At 46.1% G+C, this 23,429-nt stretch overlaps 1 protein-coding gene across 1 annotated transcript in view; it reads right to left on the reverse strand.

Moving 5' to 3' along the window:
- Positions 1-23,429, reverse strand: part of Rell1 (RELT like 1) — a 66,621-nt gene that overhangs the window by 18,018 nt on the left and 25,174 nt on the right. Inside the window, exons 2-5 of the mRNA XM_059275066.1 lie at positions 13,452-13,679; positions 11,649-11,720; positions 5,102-5,159; positions 2,107-2,343 (exon numbers count right to left, since the gene is read on the reverse strand). Of these exons, the coding sequence (XP_059131049.1) occupies positions 2,107-2,343; positions 5,102-5,159; positions 11,649-11,720; positions 13,452-13,679 (595 nt within the window). The remainder of the gene's footprint in view (positions 1-2,106; positions 2,344-5,101; positions 5,160-11,648; positions 11,721-13,451; positions 13,680-23,429) is intronic.

Genomic DNA, 23,429 nt, shown 5'->3' on the forward strand with positions numbered 1-23,429 from the left:
GCAGGGACTATAAGTAAAAAAAATAAAAATAAAAATCACTCGCCTGGAGGACACCAAACAAACTAGGACTAAAGAGAGAACAGTAACCAAGCAGCTGCCGGACAAGAGGGGCGCACTCCCCGGCAGACCCTGAGCAACCACCCCTGACAGTTCACAGAGCATGGAAAGTCATCAGAAAACACTTAGTCTGAACTGCTGAGTGGCCCGAGAGCTGTGGTTTCCAACAGTGACATGGGCATTAACCACAGATCCCCGGGGAACGGGAAAAGTGGCTTACATCACAGATGGACATAACCAAGATGGTCACCACGTAACCAACTGGAGCAAATCCACACCTGCCAGGCGGAGGAGCCCAGGGGTGTGCCTTCACTCCTGTAAGCTGTTTCTGCTTCTCAAAGCCAAATGTAGGTTAACTGCCACTCCAGATTGGAGAAGAAAAGTAAATAAGTTAAAGAAGAGAATTTCATGGAGAAAAGTCAAAGCCATCTACTCTCTGCTTTTCTAGAACAATACCATCAAATCCCCAGTCTTCCAATACCAACATTTAGACAGCTATGGTTCTACTCTTCTTTAAAATGACCTAAAATAAAAATTTCCTTCTTTGTCCAAAATGAGATCACCAGCCACCAAGAGGAGGAGTCTGGGAAGCAGAGAACTGTCCTATCAAACTAAAAGAGCCTGAAGCAAGCACTCTGAAAACCAGCCTGTGATGATTAAAAACCCATCGTACCCAACAGCTAGGAGGGGGTGGATTCTGAGCCCTGACCAATGCACACTGGACCCGAGCGGAGAACTAACTTTCCGCACGTTTTCAAAGAGAAAACAGAATGTGCTCCGTCTAACAGCTTCAGTTCTCGTTCACTGCACTCGTAAAGTCCCATGACTCGGCCTCTTAATGCGGACCTTTATTAAGTCTGCTCATGAGCTGCGCTGCTCTGCTGTGAGCGGCAGACATTCCTCAGCCTTGTGGTTACCGTTAACACGGGACGAGACTCAACCAAGTGAAAATTACAATCACAGTGTTTAGAACTGCCACTGTTCCTTGAACGCTTATGAGCCCCAAACCATTCTGAAACCTTTAACCGAGTCACCATTTTAGTGTTTTGACAGAGGCTCTGAGAGGTGGGTGTGATTGCCTTCTCACTTTGTGCAGGGGGAAACTGAGGCACGCTGTGACGTAACAGTCTGTAAGTAGTGGTGCCAGGACTGGATCAGGGTCCATGCAGTGAGTCCAGGCAGCTCGCCCTAGAGACTTGTCCTAACTTAACTGCATCGCTTACCTTGCCTGACTCCCGCAGGGCTGACCTTTCCCCGTGTGACACATTCCTAGGCAATGCACTTCCTGTATAAGCTCAAACTCCACAAGTGTCCCCTGCAGACTTGCTCAGGTCAAGTCTCACTAAGATGTCCATCAAACAGCAGGATCTTCACCTCACATGTGGGTCACAAGGAAATGATGCTTTGGAACTGAGGTACCCAGTACACAGCAGAGGTGACCTCAAAGAAAGCACTCAGTGTCACTGGTGTGGCTCTTAAGTGGCAGAGACTGGAAAGTTCTGGACCAAATCTGTCTTTCTATATTCTTGATGCACGGCAGCATGACATTTCCTGACTGCCGGGAACTCTGGTGAAGACAAATGATCAACAGGAGCCAATGGCAGGTGAGTCAAATAAATGATACATATCACCCACCCTCAGGCTGGTTTCACTAAGAACCCCTTTTCAGAGCGTCTCCCCCACAATCTCTGTTTACAACCTGCAGAGTCATGAACGCAAGGGGCCTGAAGCTCTGGATAGCTGTGTGAAAAGCCACACACTGACCTGATCACCTGTTTTAGATTCTCACCAGAGAAACAGAAACGCGTGTGTCCTGGACACAGTTGGGAGTCTGGACTCCAGCTATTACAGAGAGTAATTAATTGCCTTAAAACATGTTCTATATGAACTATCAAAAGCTGTCTGGTCTGTCAGAAACACCCAGGATTCAGACCAGGACACATCTAAGAAGCCAGGCTCAGGAGAACTTACCCTCAAATGAAAAGTTAAGTATAAAACCTGTAACCACGGCAACCAGGTCCCACCCAAGCAACACCAGGGACACCTTACCTGCCAACAGAGAGGACCGTGACCTCCCCTTGACGCCGCGGCCGGCCCTCTTTGGACTTGTTGGTGGGTCTTATGAAGTGCCATCGCTTGTGCCTACAGCGTTGGCACACGTCCCGCTCAACGACACCTCCCACTGTGTGCAGATGGTGGCCGCAGACATGCTTCCCTGGGGTGCCCCCTGGTGACAAGGGCCCAGGACTCACAGGTGGGCTCCCCGGGGTGCTAGGGGTCACAGGGCTGAAGGTGGGGAGGAAAAAGAGAAAGAAAAGATAAAAATGGCTACTTAGACGAAATCCCGGTGATGGCAGTTGCTCCCCAAGATGCAGGAAGGTTTAAGCAAAACAAACCTTCAATTGTACAAATGAACTTTGGGAACCGGCCCCAGGCTCTCACGCAACAACTGCTCATTCTAAACAATGGGCTGGGGGAATATGCCACTGTTTCCAAAGACGATACACAATTTGACTTCACAGTATTAGATTCTTCTCCAATACTCCCATCCTCCTTCCCATGCAATCACACTGATTGCTCACACACAGCCAATCATCTGTCTGGAACTCCAAGCAAGATGCCCGGCATGTGCCATGGGGTGGGGGATGGGGGGGAACCACAATTATCAGAAGACTTAAGATTGTCAGAAGATAGAATCCAATCTGTCTATTACATCAAAGGAAAATCTTAGGTCAAGACATAGAAATAGATGCTGATGTGGCTGACTGGAATAGGAGCCAACTGTCTCCTAAGAACGTTTTATGTGTTAATTTAATAAATCCTCAGAGACCTTTATGGCATATGCATTAATTTCCTCATCATAAAAATGAGGACATTTGTAGCACAAATCTTATCAGGTCTTAAGCCAGGTATTGGGGTGAATGCGGGAAGATCAGAGAAGCAGAACAAGCCACAGCTTCCTCACCTCGCCAATTCCTCAGGTGATCCTGTTTCCTCAGATTGGATGCCTCTCAGCTGAACTGTGCTGCTCAAAGCCTAAAAGCTTAACCAGCTCTAGTTCCTGGTCCTCACGCCTTCTATACCTTTCTGCTTTCTGGGATTAAAGGCTCACTTCCTGGGATTAAAGGCGTGAGTCACCATACCTGGCTGTTTCCAGTGTGACTTGAAACTCAGAGATCCGGATGGATCTCTGCCTCCCAAGTAATAGAAAATGTGTGCCACCATTTTCTGGCCACTATATCTAGTGGCTGTTCTGTTCTCTGACCCCAGATAAGTTTATTAGGGTGCACAATATTTTGGGGAACACAATACCACCATAGACATTGGAGCTCAAAGAAGCCAAATATCTTACCCAGTAAAATAAATAGCACCTAAGTGGTTTGGAGATCCAAACCTAGAAATAAAATCACACTGTTGAGCCCCCACACTCAGGCCCACAGCTACAGACTGTGTTTAGAGACAATGGTGATCACCTGGCGAACCCAGAAGACATTTGGCCAGAGCCCCCTGGGCATGCAGCCCGGTGTTCTACAGGACCCCTCTAATGTGTACATCCAACATCTGACAAACACATTCACATTAAAGAGGTGTTAGGTGTACTTTGCAAGGGCCACACAAAAAGCAGATGCTTCTTTTCACACCACTCCACCCTAACCCAACATCCTGCCACTTCCTGCAGCATATCCTCAGCCACCCAAACCACCATTCACAACTGGACTGTGTACAGGACCTGTCTACACCAGCACCTGTTTGGAACACCCAGCACAGGGGGCACTTCTTTCTTATTGACCTTCTTCTGGTCCCCAGAAACCCCAAACTCCAGTCTGCACCTCTCATAAGCCCTTACACACCCATCTCTATGCCCCGCCGGCTGAATCCCTTTAGAGCCAAGATCTGTGACCGCCCTGCTCTATCCCACACTGTATCCTGCACCCAATCAATGCTCCTGATTAGCAAAATGGAGACTTGTCTAGACATACTGTCATCTATAGATAATTACAATGGAATCTGGTACTCCACAGCCATACCCTACAACCGGTAATACAGAAACAGATGGCAGCAGGCATTCTAAACCTGAAGTGCTCTGTGTTCTTGGTCATAATGCAGTGAAATTGGCACAGTGGTTTGCAGACAATGGATCTGGAGCTCAGCAGGCTCAGTTAACTTGCCCACCACACAGAGGCAGGACATATCTCTCTACAGCTCTGAACCTAGGCTCTCACTCTTAGCCACTGACTTCCCTTTCTCCAACGCTAGCCTTGAACACACAGTTGTCAACCAGGGTTGCCGGGCGCTAGGCTGATCCAAGCTTTCTCTGAGGCCCTGGTGTACATATGGAGAAGCAGCATGGCTCCTTGTCTAAAACCAGGACTATGCTTGGCAGAGCCAGCCAAAGCCTGGGGGCAGGGCCTTGGGGGAGCCTCAACTTCATCCTGAGAACTCAATGCTTCCCAGCCTAAGGAGTGGTGGTTAGCAGTCCCCCGGCCGCTGTGGGCTCAGCAGTGGAGCACTGGAGTTTCCCTTGTGCAACACCCTTGACTGGCTTCCTGCTGACTGCACCCCGTTGTATGATCGCTTTCCACCGACTGTATCCCATTTTCCACACGACAACTGCATATAAGATGCTGCACTTCTTAATAAACTTGCTTGGCACAAGCCATCGGCTTACACAAGAGCTCCTGGTCCCAGCTTTCTGTCTTCTTTATCTTCTAATCCCCCCCAGCTCTCGCCCTCGACACCGAGTGGTTCTGGACCCTATCCCTAGAGTGCCAATCGATGGGTGATGGTCTCCCAAGGAATACTGACAGTGTGTGGAGACATTTTAGGTTGTCACACTCTGAAGGCGCGGTAGCGCTCTGTCACCCAATGAGCAGAGATGAAGGACTCTGTTTAACAGTCCTCCTTGTACCTCTCAGCAAAGACCTGCCTGACCTCAAACGTCACAGTAGCCAAGGCTAGAGGCCAGCGCCAGCTGAGCAGAATACCAATGGCATCCATCTGAACAAATGAAAACTGTCTCCATCCACAGGAGAGAGACACTCACCTTTCAACATCGGCCACGCTGTTGTCAGCTACCATGGCTTTCAAAATATCTGCATTCGCTGAAGAGAAAAAGAAAAGGAACTAAGTGAGGTGAGTGAGTAATCACAGCCACCACGTTAGAAAAGCTGTCACGGAAACACCTCAGGCCTCCCTTCAGTCCACAGAGGAGTTCCCGGAAGAAGGTTGAGGAGATTCCAGGGTCCCGGATGAAGAACGGGGAAGGCTTACTTTGCAGGTGGCCGACTGCCTTTGCTCTCCGCTTGGACTAACAAGAGCCCGAGTCAGGACAAATCATTCAAATTTATGTGACACAGGAGGACTTAATTTAGACTTACAATGTTCAGTCTTTAAAATCCCAAGTATGTGCGTTGTCAACAAAAGCAAACCCAGCCTAAGCTTTCAGGCTTGACCCACACCCACGCCCTCCGATCCTACTTCTTACAGAGTGGTCAGTCAAAGCTGCTCTGAATGCCAAGTGTCGTTTGGCCACTTAACTGCCAGGGCCGAAAGCTATTACCAACTCCTAACCTTTTCCATTGGTTCTTAAAGCACTGTTCTCATGACTTATCACAGTAAACGCCCCAGAGAGGAAAGAATAAAAGAATTACTATTTACCCTGTGAGCAGATGGTGGCATGTAACATTTTACATTCAAATGACATCCCCAGAGGACAATTACCTCTAGCTCCAACTCTGATGCTGGACGTGTTGAGAGCTAAGGATTCACATGCTACGTGTGCCTCACAACCTGACTTCCTCATAGCCCCATCCAGTTTTTGTTCTCTACCCATCCCCTCATAAAAATACGATACCAAAGATCCATATCTGCTTATGACCTGTGGCATATCTGTTGCCTTATGTATAAGAGAGAATAAAGTTCTTGTTGTTTTCATTTGGGGCTGCTCCATGGTCTCCAACACCTCACTCCAACTTTTAGCAATCCATGAGGATGAGGGTTATTTTTAAGAAATACTTATACATGTCACCCCTTTCCTAAAAAAGTACTTTTCTTTTTTGCCCTTCACAACTGTGAGGGTGTCTAAAACCATTGCCAAACACAAGTTTTGATATAAAACCAAAAGCTTTTTTTATTAAAAAAAAAAAAGCACTAAAATTAGATCCACAATATCTCCACCCACATAACAACAACAAAACCACATTGACTCCACAAAACACACTTCATAATCCTGTGATACAAGTCATTTTCCCTTTTGACTGTTCGTGAGGAGTCAGGAAAATAGTTTTCTTTCAGATAACAGGCCGGTTTGTTGCTTTGGTTTGGATGTGGCTCGTCCACCACCTGTGTTGAGAGCTTGGTCCCCAGGACGGCTTCTGTAGGTGTTACCATTGCTATCCTTGGTCCCCAGGACGGCTTCTGTAGGTGTTACCATTGCTGTCCTTGGTCCCCAGGACGGCTTCTATAGGTGTTACCATTGCTATCCTTGGTCCCCAGGACGGCTTCTATAGGTGTTACCATTGCTATCCTTGGTCCCCAGGACGGCTTCTATAGGTGTTACCATTGCTATCCTTGGTCCCCAGGACGGCTTCTGTCCGTGTTACCATTGCTATCCTTGGCTACCTACTCTTTGATGCTATTCTCTCTGGAGTTTGGTACATGATGGCAGCACCCTGGCCACGTGGGAGGTGGTGCTATGGGAAGTGGTCCACCCTTTGAAAATCGAGTGAAGGTGATAGGTTACTGGACCCACCCTCAGAAGTCAGACAGCTCTTGAAGTACCCTCTCTCCCTCAGTTCCCAAAAGGGGTCGGTATAAAAATGAGAAGGCTGGGGGGTGTAGCTCAGCGCAGAGTGTGTGCTTAAGCATGCACAAGTCCCTGGATTTGAGTCCTAGCCTGCACAAGGAGGGAGATGCGCTCGCCCTCCCTCCTTCTCTCCCTCCCTCCCTCCCTCCCTCCTTCCCTCTCTCTCTCTCTCTCCCTCTCTCTCCCTCCCTCTCTCTCCCTCTCTCTCTCTCTCTCTCTCTCTCTCTCTCTCTCTCTCTCTCTCTCTCTGCTTCCTGGTTACCTGTGTTCTCTTCCTTTCACCCACACTTCCAACATGCTGCTGGCCACTAAGACGGGACCCAGCCAAGCGGACCCTCACCAGAGTCAAATCAATGAGGCTGCCTGATCTTGGACTTCCATCTTCCAAACTGATCTACAGCAACCACTCTTCCTTTAAACAAGGCTAGCTCTGTGTGCTTCCTTAGAAATAACAAGATGAAATAGCAAGGTACATAGTCTCAGATACGGCTTATATAAAATGGACAGTAAGTGGCCAGTTTGTACTTGGCCATCACTTACCAAACTTTAACAAAAGAGAAAAAAAAAATAACAAAAGGGAATGATGCCAATGCTGGCTGTAATAAAAATTATAATGATAAGCATTCGTAAGAGAATCATTTAAAGTTCCCTGAGAAAACAAGAGCCTGTTAAGTAAAACATGCGTAGCGTAGCTACGTAACCACATGGGTAGGGGATGGACCTCTAAGAGCGGGTTCCACCTATTCTTCCTTGCTCTTCCTGCACAGTCATTCCATAGGCCTATGCACACCCCTTCTGTTCCCTTCCCCTAATAAACTCTTACAGTGGGTTTTGTTGTGCCTTGTGGCTTTTCTCCCACGGTAAACAGCGCTGCTTAATGAATAACATTGTACCCGCTTAATAAATAACACTTAATGCTTTCCAAACTTCTACACAATGCACGAAAACCCCACTGACCACACGGACACTGCTCAGTTCAGCTCTATAGGGCAAGATAACTTAAGAGACGGCACTTGGGTTACTCTAATGCTTGGCATCAGGAAGAAAAACGATCAGTGTGTGTGGGTGTGTCAAAGAGCTCCTAAAACCCTGAGAATTTCCTGAGTGAAATTTCCTGAGTCAAAGAGGAGTGTCCTTTGTTATTCATAATGAGCTACTGGATCATACCTGAGTGTATGTTAATGAGGTGAGTCAGGGTGCAGTCAGTAAAAGGCCCCGTGATTAGAGGGCGGTAGCTCTCAGCCCCAGCCCCTGGCTCCCAATACCTGGCCCCATGCCTCTCCTTCCATCCTTTGTCCTGTGTTCTATCCTTTTAACAGATTGCTAAATGTAACAGTATATCCCTGAGTTCTGTGAGCTGTTCTAGCAAACCAGCAAACCTGGAGAGGGGCCTGGAGGGATTCTTAGATTCTCAGTGTGTAAGTTAGAGGAACAGAACTGGCCATGTAAAGTCGGGCAGCCTTGTGGAACTAAGCTTAGCCTGTGGTATACCACACTCACTCCCAGGCAGAGTCAGAGGTGAACTAAATGGGCTGTCGAGCGGGCATTCAGAGGTGAAGAGCTGCTTGGGTGGGAAAACTCCGCACACCCTATGTTGGAAGCATGGTATGGTTTGGAGATACGACTCGGTGGTTAAGAGCACACACACCGCTCTTGCAAAGAACTCAAGCTTGATTCCCGACACCATGGCGATCAGCTCACAGCCACTTGGGAGATCTAACACCTCTAGCCTTCCCAGGCATCTGCAGTACACACACACACACACACACACACACACACACTTAAAATTTCAAAATAAATCTTCAAGAACTATGTAGTGCCACAGTGACAGTACAACAATAAAAATGTGCCTGCCCAGCAGGTCAGCTGCTAGAGTCAACCCCCGAGGGACAGTGACCTAAGCCAAAACTGATCTCGAAAACCAAAGACAAGGCAAGAACGCCGCCGCCAGGGGACTCTGGCTTCTTAGTGTGTACACCTTCGGCCTCATTTTCAACCCCTTTCTCGGGCTTAAATCTATATTAAATCTTATTAAACCCCAGCTTTGCTTCATTTGAAAAACATCATGGCTATAGATTAAATTTACCCATCTGACAAATTAAAAATTCAAGACAGAAAGCTGCTCATATATCAATACCGTGAATGTTTAAAACTATGTGACAGAGGGGTAAAAAAAAAAAAAACATGGGAAAACGTTAATGGAGAGAGTGTGCTTCATATTATTCCCTTTTAATTTCTTAAGAAAAGTTTGGAGTATGTTTTTTTTTTGTTTTTTTTGTTTGTTTGTTTGTTTTTCGAGACAGGGTTTCTCTGTGTAGCTTTGCGCCTTTCCTGGAACTCACTTGGTAGCCCAGGCTGGCCTCGAACTCACAGAGATCCGCCTGCCTCTGCCTCCCGAGTTCTGGGATTAAAGGCGTGCGCCACCACCGCCCGGGGGGCGGTTACAATTTATAAATATAGAGTGTCAGTTTTGGAAAGTGACAGTAAAGTTTAAATTGAAATAAAGTTTGAAGTTGGGCTAACGACAGAAACAAGTTGGGACAACGATGTGCTTGTCCCTTACAGCGGAGAATTTTCGCTCAGAGTCAACATGAAAAAGACTAGATCATAAACTAGTGTGCGCAAACCCAGTACTGGCAAATCCTAGGCCCCGATGGGAAGCCTCAGGAAGACAAATCCTATGTTGTCTAAGTTGGTTTACCTACTTTTTTTTTCAAACTATCAAAACTGAAATCGAGACACAGCGCTGCGTGGTTGAAAGGGGCCCTGTAGCTGGAACTAGACAGAAGGCACTAACCAGGGGAACCTAAACCCTGGGACCTCCCTTGCTTCACCTGTAAACTGAGTACACACCAACTTTACATGGATGTGTTGAGAATTAGGCGAGAACCCAGAGCAAACTACCAGACCTAAGCCAAAGACATAAGCACGGCTAGAAAACAGCTGAAGATCTCAGGCTGGACCAGGCGGACACGCTCACTGAATACTGGCGTGGGGGGGTCCCAGAAAAGGGCTGATGGGGGAAGGGTGTTATGTGCTGATGGAGACACACACATGTAGCATGTCAGCAAAGGGGCGAGGAGTGCCACAGACCTTAAAAATTACTCAGAGCAAAGATGTTACCCTGGTTCGGGTGTGGCCTGAAATTCATTCATGTGTTGGGAACACGATCCCCCAAAGTCACACTGATGGCATTTGGAGGTGGGGCCTCAGGGTGACTGGGTCAGGAGGGCTCTGCCCTAATGAACATTCCGGTCTGCTCACGGATTCTTGGACTCATGGGTAAGTGAGGGAGTGGCCTTGTCATAAAGGCACGTTCTTTTTGAGATGATTGCTCTGTCTTTTCGGGTCCCCAGGTCAGAATGCAGTGATGAAGGCCTTCCCCAGACGCCAAGCAGATGCTGGCCCCATGCGTGGATTTGCTAGCCTCTGGAATGGTGAGCTACATAAACTTCTGTTCTTTATAAACTATCAAGCTTGTGCTACTCACTTATAGCAACAGAAAATCTTAACCTATTAAGATAACCCCCACCATTCAGAACAATGTCCCTAACTTACTTAATAACAATTGAATTCTTCACTTCCAAAGTTGGCTTGAAATACATTTCATAAGTCTGAGCATAGTGGCACGTGTCTATAACCCCAGCATTTAGCTTCCCGGGGGAAGGATGACCTGGGTTCAGGACCATCCTTAGCTATATATTGAGTTCAAAGCCAGCCTGGACTACATGAGACCCTATCTCAAAAAAAAAAAAGAAAAAAAAAAAAAAGAAAAAACACTGAAGTCCTAGTGCTTAAGCTCTTCCCATAAGATACAAACCTCAGAGGCAGGAAGCAAAGCGGCGTTTGCAAGCAGTTTGGGGAGGAAGGAACAGGGTGAGAAACAAGCATATTTCAGGGATATTGAGGAAGTTCTGGAAGAGTGATGACACTCGTGTAGCACTTGGAATGGACACGGATGCTACTGAATTCTCCACCTCCAAATGGTCAAACTGGTAAAAGTGTGTGTGTGTGTGTGTGTGTGTGTGTGTGTGTGTGTGTGTGTGTATGTGTACACCCCCCCACACACACACACATACACAGGCAGGTGTGGTACATGGGAAAGTGTATGTATACGTGTGCACACATGGAAGCTGAAAGTCAAAGGTGTCTTCCCCAATCACTCTCCTCTTATTTGGAGACAGGTTGTCTCAATGAACCTGGGGCTCACCAATTGGCTAAACCGGCTGGTCAGTGCACGCCAGGCCCCTGCTGTACCCACCCGCCCAGCACCTGTGTAACAGGAACTTGCTGCCACTCTCCAGTTCTAACCTGGGTCCTGGGGATCAAGTTTATGTCTCACGTTCGTGAAACAAGCATTTACCCACTGAGCCTTCTCCCCGGTCCCTGAAAACAGTAAATTTTACGTTTTATAGATTTTACAATGTTTAAGTGTGGAAAACCAAGAACTAGGTAAGATGTGAATCCTTATGACATTCAGCATTTCACGTGCGCTATTTCACAGTGCCGTGTACCAAGCAGGAGTGTGGCTCTCACTCTCTGGGAGGAAACGGAGGCGTTATAAAGTCATGTAAAGCATGGTTTGACCAGAAGCTATCAACTTGAGGGCTGGTCCTCTGCAATGGACACTGAGGCCACCAGACACCCACAGAGGCAAACGTCGTTGGGGCAATGCCAGAAGTTGAGGTATTACAGAGCTCAGAGAAAAGCAGTGAGAAGCCGTTCAAATTCTGACTCTAGATTGCTAATGAGACAGACACGCCCCGAAACAGGAACATATTCCTACCTTCATTCTTCATGATGTAGTGGACAATCTGCCCAACGGTGTCACTGTTTTCATTTACACTGTCATTCAACTCTAAAAGAGAAAAAGACAGGACAGTATTATAAATGTCACCAGCGACAAGAGCAGCGAATGGGCTCGAGACATTCACCTTGGAGCCCAAGACCTCACCGAACCACTTCCAGAAAGTTCAAGCACCCTCATACAGTGCTAAGAGTCTGCCTTTGGTCCTTCAGCCCCCACCTTCCCGATGTCACAGCTTTGAGTTCCTTGGCAGAACATGTTTTAAAATCAAAAGAAAAAGGCTCAGGGCTGTCCATCAATCCCTCCTCAAGACCAAATACCCACTCACTTTGTATGACAATACAGGAATGCATTTACATCTGTCCCCGCTGTTCTTATTTCTCCTTATTACCTTAAACCCTCAGGGGAAACACGAAGGCTAACTAAAAGAAACACCACCGTCCTTGGGTTTCATCTAGTTGCAGGCTTGCTGTCTAAAATGGGTCTACTGACCTATGTTTTCAGCTGCCTTAGCAAGTATTCATCCATGTTTATAAATGCTCTTTTCCTTCTAAACAAGATACCTAAATTTGGGCACTTGTTACTTGTTTACAAGTTCAGTTGACTTGGAGAACTCAGTACCAGCAGTACATGTGACAGTCAGCAGGAAGAGGAACGAGCCTCCGCTTGGAAACGATCTGTATAATTTATTTAGCAGAAGAGACTGAATGGAGACACTGCATCCCACTTGGGAAGATGCATGAGGAGGGCAATGGCACACCCATGTACCTGCACGAATGTCCTCTGCACCCCAAGGGAAGCTTCTCTCCCATGGCCCAGGGATGTTTGGACAGGCCCAGTGGAAGCTGCTGGCTGAGCCAACCTACACCAGTTCTGCTCTGCTGACAAACACTCAGGGCTGGTTTGCTCACTCGCTGCTCGTGACTCATCATGTTCACCCGTGTTCCTCAGCCTCAAAGGTCAGTGGGGGTGGAAAAAATCAACAGTCCGGCAGGCTGGCAAGGACTGAGAAACCTTCCCCCACGGGCCCTGCGGGTACGCTCCACGGGTGACCAGCTCCAAATATCACCTCTCTGCAAAGATGCCACGGAAGGGCTGAGCGGGATGTAGAGCGTGATCAGCTAGCCCTCGGGCCCATCAGGAAACCTCCCTAAGGCATGACTGGAAAGGAGGGGAAAACAGGATCTGTGGGGTGTATCCCGACACTAACAACTCATATGCAGAGGAAAAGGTGAGCCGCCCTGACGTTCCCATGGGAACCCCAGTTCTTGCCATACCTCCACTGCGCTATGCCTACATCCATTCGCTTAATAAGATAAAGTCCAGTCACTCAGATTTTTAGCAGAACTCCCTCCCGGAACATTAACACCAGAAACCTGATGAGACTCGTTTCATGTTCCTACCATCCTTATTAGAATCTTACTCAATACGTAGCAGCAAGGATTAAGGTTTATGAGTGGCTATAAGTGCCAATCACCAAAACGCCTTGTCTCAAAATTTCACAATAACCCTTCAAGGTGGAGGTTATCCTCATTAAAGTGAATGTCAATAAAATTAGAAATAAATACACACAGCAAGAATAACAGGCCCAAGGCTACCAAGCTCTGAAGTAAATACTCAGCAAGTATTCAGTAAATGTAGGCAAGGTTTCAAATGCTGATTACTGCAGAAAATACACAGTTTCCTCATTCAAAAAATGAATTATAAATGAAGGTTTTTATTTAGTATCTGTTCCTCGACCCATTTTAAAAAAAAAAAAAAAAAGAAGCAAAGGTTACTTACCTATCTTCTCTACTTTTTCCTCTTCAACTTCCTGTTCGGCCTCTGTCGTACACCGATAGCCTTTCTTCTTAAGCAAGTGGCAGATGAGGACACCAAGGAGACCCATGATGAAGAACACAGGGACAAGCACATACGCGATATATTCCGGGTGTCCATTCCCAGCATTATTGGTGGGTGACGACGGAGTCGTCTCTGCTCGGGAGTGTAACGCATGGTTGCCAGAGTTGTCTACAAAGAGGGAGACACACAGCTATGTTAGATGTTTGCGATGACCCTCTGGAAACATTTCCATTTCCATTCAATGTTGTGTGCTCCAAAAGCTGCAAGCTATACACAGGTCTGGGGTCTGCTGCATGGGGACAAAAGTTGAGATCACAGGCTACAGCTGAAACAGTCCAAAACCACCTGCAACTATGAGATCTCTGTAACAGGATGGAGAAGGCACAGGGTTTTAGTAGAGTGCCCCGCACAGAATATGCATGCACGTGTTAGGGGTATTCCAGCACAGTGCTTAGAAGTTATGTGTGGGGGCTGGAGAGATGGCTCAGTGGTTAAGAGCACTGACTGCTCTTCCAGAGGTCATGAGTTCAATTCCCAGCAACCACATGGTGGCTCACAACCATCTGTAATGAGATCTGGTGCCCTCTTCTGGCCTGCAAAGACACATGCAGGCAGAACACTGTATACATAATAAATAAAATAAATCTTTAAAAAAAAAAAAAAAGAAGAAGAAGTTATGTGTGAGGACTCAGGAGACACGGGGTGAACGCCCAGCTCCACCTTTTAGCAGCACTCTGACAAGGAACAATGATCTAAGCACCAAATGTCTCTGTTTCTTATGAAACCAATTATTGCAGGTCAAACACACACAAGCATTTCTGCCGTAGCAAATGCTTACCCTCCTGTCCAGCACTTTCCAGGAATGCAAGTGCATCACACCGAGTCAGAGAGACAAACATCTTGTCCTCGTGTAGCTTATGTTCCAGGGGGATTTAGTGAACTAAGATGGTTAGGGCACAAACAAGAGGGAGAAAACCAGGGGTGGCCTCAGATTTCTGGCCAGATGTAAGAACAGAAGCCCATGCACCCGGTCATTCATTGATCTCAATAACATGTACTGTGTGCCTGCTGTGTGGAGAGCGGCTGCTGGGAGCTGGGACAAGAGGGACAAGGACACTAGCCCACTGCCAGGTGGCAGCTGGGAAGGTAGCATCAGGTCACATGGAAGGAATTCATGTGTGCTCAGAGACAACAGCACTCGGGCCCGTCCACAAGAAAAAGGAAGCTGTGGTTTGGAAAAACGAAGTTTGCTTTTCGATCTATCACATGGACTTCTCCCAGAGGCAGCCTGAAAGGGCAGACAGTGTAAGAGCCATGTGGCCTCTGGAAAGGAAGGCAAAGAAAGCCTGGGCACCCCATCATGACAAGTGCCTAGGAAAGAGAGAAAACAGACTGCAGAGAAAACCTGTGTGGGACACATGGGGAAAACCATGAGAACATGGAGACGAAAGGAGCCTCTTCACTCCAGAGGCTGACTGAAGCCTCTCCCTAGATGAGAAACAAGAACTACAGCACAACAAACAATTGTGTAGGCTACCGACATACAGATGGATGGACCGACGGACAGATGAATGATGGGTGGACGATGAGTGGGTGGATGGATGGATGATGAGTGGATGAATAGATGATGGGTGGATGGGCAGCTGGGAGAGTGGATAGATGGATGGGCGGGGTTGGAGGGTAGACAGATGGAGAGGTGGATGAATAATTTATCTTGAAATAACAAAGAATCAGACCGGGGCCTGAAGGTATCTGACCCTAGTCCTCATGACCCCCTATTTTCTGGGGATCTCAAACAAGACTATGAACTCTACACAGTGAGTCCGCTTACCTTCTGGTATCCAATGATCTACAGTTTCACCTTATTAATTGTAACCCTGTCCACGCCACTCCTCCCGAGGAACCTCCTGTGCAACCCTCTGAAGAGAATAGTTTCAAAACCCACCCAGGCGCTCTAGGTGTCCCTTGTAAAGACAATGGGAGACCCTGTAAGAGGCCCACGCCTGTGCTCCTGTATGTTACTTTCTTCTGAGCACCTCTCCTGCTTTAAGACCTGCTTAAAAGTTCTCCTGATAAACTCTGCCTCTGCTTCACACCAGCTCGCCTTGAAATTCTTTTCCATGTTAAAGCCAAGGTCAATTTTACCTGAGTTGGGGTGCCTAAAAGATTACGGGAATTCAGGACGCCGCCAGTTACAGAGCGGAGCTTAGTCTCTGTCCCTGCTGCCTCTGGCTGAGCAATGCCACAGAAAAATAAGTAGCAAACGAGAGGAGGAGGAGGAGGTCAGGTGGGCGCACAGCAAAGGACAAGGCAGCGTTTGGCTGGAATGAAGTCTCAGCTCGGACTCTGGAGTGGCAAAAATGAAGCTTCCTACAAAGGGAGTGTCACCTACCCTGCCAAAGAAACCGCCAAGTCAGAAAGACAGCATTCTCGAGAACACGTTGGTAAGAAGGATGAGTGTTGTGTGACTGTAGTCACTCGGTAAAACACGAGCACCGGCCATAACAGCAGTCAGCAGTATCAAAGTGAAGCGTAATTGTGCAAACCGGAGCCCATGAAACAAAGGGCAGCTTCTTTCTCACATGGAAATATCCATTATCTTTGAGCAGTGAAGGAAACTGCCGGTTTCTTCCGTTTGTAAATGGTTGCATTCATTACTTTATCAGGCAACGTCTAGAATTTGAGAGAGCATATTTTCTTTCTTATTTCTCAAACACATGCACATGCACACGCGCGCGCGCGCGCACACACACACACACACACTGCACACACATACACTGCACCTGACTTTTCATAACAATGCATTGCACATATAATAGAGACCTCATTGATTATTATAAAATTTCCCCCTTTTTTTAAACTGTTCTTTTTGTAGTTAGATACACAAATACCACTGTCTAAAGGATTTGGTAGGGTAATATGTTGTATAGGTTTATAGCCCGGGGTCAACAGACTATATCTTGTAAGGGACAGCAGGCTGCACCATCTAAGTTTAGGTAAGTGTACTGCTGTCCGATGATGTATTTCTTACAATGTATTCCTACCACTAAGCAATGCAGATATACATATAAAAAGTACGGATGTGCTGGGTGGCGGTGGCATACGCCTTTAATCTCAGCACTTGGGAGGCAGAGCCAGGTGGATCTCTGTGAGTTTGAGGCCAGCCTGGTCTACAGAGCAAGTTCCAGGAAAGGCACAAAGCTACACAGAGAAACCTTGTCTTGAAAAACCAAAAAAAAAAAAAAAAAATGTATGTATCTACATATGCATAGATATGTGCAAGACCAGAAACATTTATTTAACTTCTTTATAGCTCTGCGTAAGCCTGGTTGGTTGGCTGCCTGCTTTGCTTGCTCCTCCCTCCTTCCCTTTCTTCCTTCCTCCTCCTACCACACATGCACTTCCTGTCCCAGGGGCATCTGAGGACAAAACAGCTTTCCTCAGTCACTGCCTGTTTCAGTCAGAAGGTGAAGATCAGTTAGCAGTTGGGAAGCAGGGAAGACAGCAGCGTCTCAGAACTGGAGTCCAACAGCATCTCTGAATCCTCAATCAGGTGGCTGAGAATGTCCTCACTGTCCGCTTGACATCTGGTAACCTCGCTGCACGGACAGAGATGTGTGATTTGCCAACAAGAACCATTTCCTTAATCTCAATTACTGTACAATGAAAGAGCTGCAGATGATAGAAATCTAAATTTGTGAGCCATGCAATTCTAGAGATACAAAAACACTGAAGTTAAAAGTTCAGGCTGCCGGGCGGTGGTGGCGCACGCCTTTAATCCCAGCACTCGGGAGGCAGAGGCAGGCGGATCTCTGTGAGTTCGAGGCCAGTCTGGGCTACAGAGTGAGTTCCAGGAAAGTCACAAAGCTACACAGAGAAACCCTGTCTCAAAAAAAACAACAACAACAACGAAAAGCTCAGGCTGTCTGGAAGATGGAACAGCTCAGCCACTTAGGAGACATCTCATCTTTAGTGAGCAAAATGTCAATGTTCAATGCTTGGTTTCCTCATCTGTAAAATGCAATCAGAGTGACCGCAGCTGAGCCAGGACAGGGTGGCACACACCTGTAATCCCAGCACTGAGAAGACTGGGACAGAAGGACTTAAGCCCAAAGCCAGAGAGAGCCTGTCTCAAAACAAGCAAAGTACTGATTGCAGCCTCAATGATTTTAAAACACAGCCCATTTTTAGATGCCGCTCTCACGGACAGGTGCAGCCACTATTTCCTCTCCTTAAAATTTTCACTTTTGATACAGAATTTGTTGGGAGTTGGTGTATTGTCAGTGTTAGACCCCAGGCCTTAAGGAACTGACCTCCTACTTTCTGTATCTTTAGGCATTTGCTCTTGGCCCTCAGCCACTTGCTGTACAGAAGCCCAACCTGTCCACACAGAAAGATTAGCAGCAAGCATGTTTGAATGTGCACCACATGCCTGTATCTGGTTCCCAGACCTTATCACAACTGATGCCATGATGGAAGTACCATTCAGGCCTATGAAGAGCCTAGCACGTAGGCAACATCTACCAAAACAAGAACAAAGACCTAATTCATCAAAGTCCATAGTTCTGGGAAAGTCCATAATGTACTAACCTTGCTTTTGGTTCTGTAGTTCTGCTTCTGGCTAACTGCTTCTGCTAACTTAGTTATGTCAACCCGGGATGTGTTTTTTTGTGTTTAAAAGCTCACTGTGAGAAAGGTTCTGAGCTACACTGGGATCCTGAATATGCAGTGTAGTTGCTGGCCAATCAATAAAAACTTTCTATTGGTTGAAAAGAAAAGAAAAGAAAAGAAAAGAAAAGAAAAGAAAAGAAAAGAAAAGAAAAGAAAAAAAAAAGAAAAGAAAGGAAGGATGAAAGACCAGTAAGTAGCAGGTATCAACTTGCCCCCAGTAAACAAGCTGGCTTGGACATGGATCCTGTAGCCAAGGGATGCTGAGATGTTGCACGTAGCAAAGATGAGCTGTCCACATAAACACTGCCCAGACTGTAGATCCTTACACCAATCAACGTTTTAAGACACTAAGCTTTGAGGTAATTTGTTATGTAGCAACAGCAAGCAGAAGCTCTACCCCAGGAAGTCACCGAGAGGATTAACTACATTAACATGTGAAGCACTCGGAAGGTAAGTAAGCATTATTAAAGATGGTTAGTGGCCAGGTACCTGTGGTACCTGGAAAAGTAGCCGCCAGCCACCATGGAGCTACTTAAATGTGAATTTAAGGCAAATGAACTTAAAATTTCAGCTCCTTGGATGCATTAGCTGCATCTTGGGTGTGCATCAGTCACGTGGTTGTTTGCGGTCCTCCTGGGCAGTTCAGATAATGAACAGTCAGTCCATCACCGCAGAAAGTTCTGTAGCTCATCAACATTGCAGATTTCAAGGAAGCATTAACAAAAAAAAGTATTGGCTGGAGAATCCACTGTGACCTACCTAAACAATTCTATGAAGAATAACTTTCAGAGAGCACAGTAACTATTAATTAACAGAAAATAGGAGTGAATGCTGCTGAAAGCATGTAATATCTGCCAACTAACTAATAAATTGTCTAGATGACAATAAATGGTGATCAGAAATACATTGTATGAAAGTATGAAATTTTCAAAAAATAAGTTTAAAATGTTATTTCAAAAATTCCCCCTCCACCCCTGCAAAAAGCCAAGCAGTGGGTGCATGCCCTTAATCCCAGCACTTGGGAGGCAGAGCCAGGTGGATCTCTGTGAGTCCAGGACAGGCACCAAAACTACACAGAGAAACCCTGTCTCGAAAACAAAACAACCCCCCCCCCAAAAAAAAAAAAAAACCCAAAAACTTCCTATTGCCTCCAGCTGAATTGTCAGAATTATGAATAAATCACTTAGTGAATAACCAGAGTATTATTGATCTAGGTCAAATAACAGCAACACCTACATGTCTGACAGGAAGAGGTCATATTTTAAAGCACTCATAGAAGTTCTGAGGAGATAAGGAAAAACTCAAACAGTCCAATGCTGAATGCCCAAAGTTGGGGTCAAAGTCTTAGGTGTAATACAATCTAATTAGTAATATATATATATATATATATATATATATATATATATATATATATATATATATATATAATTTATATTGATGTATAAGGACCAAAAGATTAAATGATTCTGGTGAAACAATGAGATTAAATTTTATTCTCCATGTTTTATTGTAATTTCCTAAAATATGAATTGCCCTTTTTTTTTTTCATTTTTTCATTTCCCTTCCATTTTAATTTTTCTCTTTCAGAACCTACCACTCATCATTTCTGGGAAGTCCTTCCAAAGTGGTAATTGTTAAAATAATAATAGTAGTAATTATAATAAATCTCTGGCAGATGATTCTAACTTCAAATCTTACATGCAGTTTCTGTAAGCTCTTGGGCCCTAGGGTGACAGCTGGGCATGGAATGAGACATAGATGGCACCTGAGACGGGGAATTATCTGGGAAAGGCGATTCTGTTTGGTGTCATGTATGAAGTCTTACTATGGCACCTCTCAAGTTCCTGCTGAACTCCCAACAGTGCCACTGGCTTGAATATCACCCTGAAGTTTAGCTCCCACTGTAACAATACTAAGAAGTAAGTGCTTTAAGAAAGGATTAGGCCATAGGGTTCCATCTAATATATGAGTGTTCTTCTCCTAGAAATGGGTTGGTTATCACGAGAGTTAGTTATCCCAGAGTAGGTTAGTTATCCAGGAGTGGATTAATTACCATGAGTTAGTTATCCAAGAGCAGGTTAGTTATCTCGGGTTCCTGATGAGAGGGTAAATGTGGCCTCCAATCTCTTCCTCTCTCTCAAGCATGCTCTTTCACTCCTTACCCTTCTGCTACATAAAGCAGCAGCATGAAGGCCCTCACCAGACGTCAACACCCCGTTCTTCAGTTCCTGGAAACCAAATAAATGCAGATGGTTTGCAAATCGCCTAGCCTGAGTTATAGCGATGCTGGCACAAAATGGGCCAAGAAAACTCAGACCTAGAAGCTGTGGGAAGGAGACAACACCAAGCCACTGAGTCTGCTCCCTGCAGAGCTTGGCAAAAGAAACCACGGTCCCGTACTGGGATCACGGTGGAAGAACTTTCTAGGTGCCGTGAGTGGCAGAGCTCCAAGAGAAACTAAAGCAGGAGAAAAATGAAAGAAAAAAAAATTACAGAGGTTCCTCAAAAAAAAAAAAAATTAAAAATAGAACTGCCATTTGATTAAAAAAAAAAAAATCTTACAACTCTGTTTACATCCAAAAGAATTTTAAGTAATGACCTTGAGGGTCTATCTGTGCTTTCCATGGTCATGAAAGTCCTGGGAGGGAAGAAACATAAATGCTTCTTGATGGACAAGGGGCACGTATGGGCCACCCCTCAGCTGTTTTAAGAGGGGAAATATCCCTATATGATAGCATAGATGAGCCCTGAGGATGCTACACTAAGTCAGTCACAGAAGGACAAATATCACATGACATCACTTTTATGAAATTTCTAAAATATGCAGTCCTCACTTATCTGCAGGGACCCCCCCCCCCCCAGTGGATGCCTGGAACCACCAGGAGTACCCAGCCCCCATCCACTATGTTCTTTCCTGTATGTGCACACCTGTGATGATGCAGTGTAGCTTTAAAATGAGGATAAAAGTGGCAAGAATGCCCCCTGTGGTGGCTTGAATGAGAACACCCGCCTCCCTAAGCTCCTATCTATGAATGCTTGGTCACTAGGGAGTGCAACTGTTGGAAAGACTTAGAAGGATTAGGAGGTGTGGCTTTGTTGGAGAAAGTGTGTCAGGGGATGGGTTCTGACATTTCAAAGCCCATGCCTGGCCCAGAGTCTTTCTCTCCCTGTCTGTAGATCTGGATGCAAAGCTCTAAGCTGTTGCTCCAGCGCCATGTATGCTACCATGCTCTCCACCATGATGATAATGGACTGAACCTCTGAAACTGTAAGCCAGCCCCCAATTAAATGCTCTTATAAGAATTGCCTTGGGGGGCTGAAGAGATGGCTCAGGGGTTAAGAGCACTGGCTGCTCTTCCAGAGGTCCTGAGTTCAATTCTCTGCAACCACGTGGTGGCTCACAACCATCTGCAATGAGATCTGGTGCCCTCATCTGGCCTGCAGGGATACATGCAGGCAGAACACTGTATATGTAATAAATAAATCTTTTTTAAAAAAAAAAGAATTGCCTTGGTCATGGTATTTCTTCACAGAGATATAACAGTGACTAAAACATGTCCCCTAATCTTTCTTACTGTACTTTCAACTTTTCATGTAAAAGAAGCCTTTTTATGGCTTCTTTTTAGCACATCAAAACTTCCAGTGTCCTTCCTGCACTTTGGGGACATTATATTAAAAAAAGATCACCTGCAAACAAGGACTGCCGTACAGTCAGTCGGTCTGATGACCGAGATGGATACTAACAGGTTGGCAGCCAGCAGCATGGAACTCTGGACAAAGGGATGATTCATGTCCCAAGCTGGAAAGAGCAGGAAGGAGCAGGATGGCTCCGGGTTTCGTGGCACTAAGCAGAGGATGCACAACTGAACGGGTGTGAATGTTTCATTTCTGTAATTTTCCATTTAATACGTTTGGACCGCCGCAGCTGATTGTAGGTAACTAAAACCACAAAGAGCAAAACCGTGGCTACACAGGGACTTCTGCGGTCAGAGCCCTAGAAAGAGAAAGCAGACAGGGCTGGGGGAGGGGAATATGAATGGTTGCTGTACAGAGGGTATAAAGTCCCGATTATGTAAGATAAGTAAGTGGTAACAATACTATACTGTTAATTTGTGGGAGGAAGAACACACATTAGGCATTCTTACAGAGGAAGGAGAGGGAGACAGGGAGAGCACCTTAAAAAAATGGTTAGAAGAGACCTTTGAGGACCACAGACAGATCAGATCACACACACAAGAAACCTTTCATTTCTAAAAAGTGAAATCTTTTAACTTCTCTCTTGCTGGGTTTTACTCCCTATTTCTTGATAGTTTCTTGAAGTAAACATTCTTTTTTAAATCCTAGAACAAAGTCAAGCATGGTGGTGCACACCTTTAATCCCAGCACTCGGGAGACAGAGGCAGGTGGATCTCTGAGTTCAAGAGCAGCCTGGTCTACAGAGCAAGTTCCAGGACAATCACAGCTCCATAGAGAAACCCTTATGTGAAAAACAAAAAATAAACAAACATATAGATAAATAAAACAAACTAGAATCAACTGAGGAAAGATAAGACAACAGAAGAAACAGCAAAGCACAGGAGGTCTCTGGTGGCCGTGGACAGCAGTGCCAAGGGACTAAGGTCAGGGGGACAGCAGGTCCCCAGGTGAGGAACTGGGAGCGTGGGCCTGGTTTGCTCTGTCCAGAAGTGCAATGCGAGCAAGCGCAGCGGGAGAGGAGTCACACTGTGGGCGAAGGGAAGAAACTCTTCTCTGGAGGTTTTTCTTTTTCAGTACAAGAAACCGAAGTGCTGGTCCTGTGCCTGGATCACTAAAAGCACCACAGAACCTAAAATCGGGTTCTTTGTAGGAAAAAATACGCTTACTTTGGCTCCAGGTTCTGGAGGCAGGAGTCCAAGAACTTGCAAGTCCCCCGTGACTCCGGTGGGAAGCAGAGCGGGAGGGTTCAAGTGCAGGAAAGCGAGCCCGAGGCGGCCCTCATTAATCAATGCTCTACCATAACGAATGGGTCTTGGGGCAGCAAGAAGTCGCACAGACTAGCCTTCCATCCACTCACAAGGGCTCCCCTCCTACGCCCCTAGGCCCACCTTCCCCAACACAGGAACGTTAGGGGCCTACTCAAACCACAGAGGCACTTCTTCATACATTAAAGGAAAGGGGAAAAAATATGGAGGGTTGAACGTGAGATGATTGCCACGCAGAGCAAACGCTCCAGCACTTAAACAGGAAGAGCTATTTCTTCCCGGGCGA

The sequence above is a fragment of the Peromyscus eremicus genome, chromosome 10 (assembly GCF_949786415.1).
Source record: "Peromyscus eremicus chromosome 10, PerEre_H2_v1, whole genome shotgun sequence".
Taxonomy (NCBI): Eukaryota; Metazoa; Chordata; class Mammalia; order Rodentia; family Cricetidae; genus Peromyscus; species Peromyscus eremicus.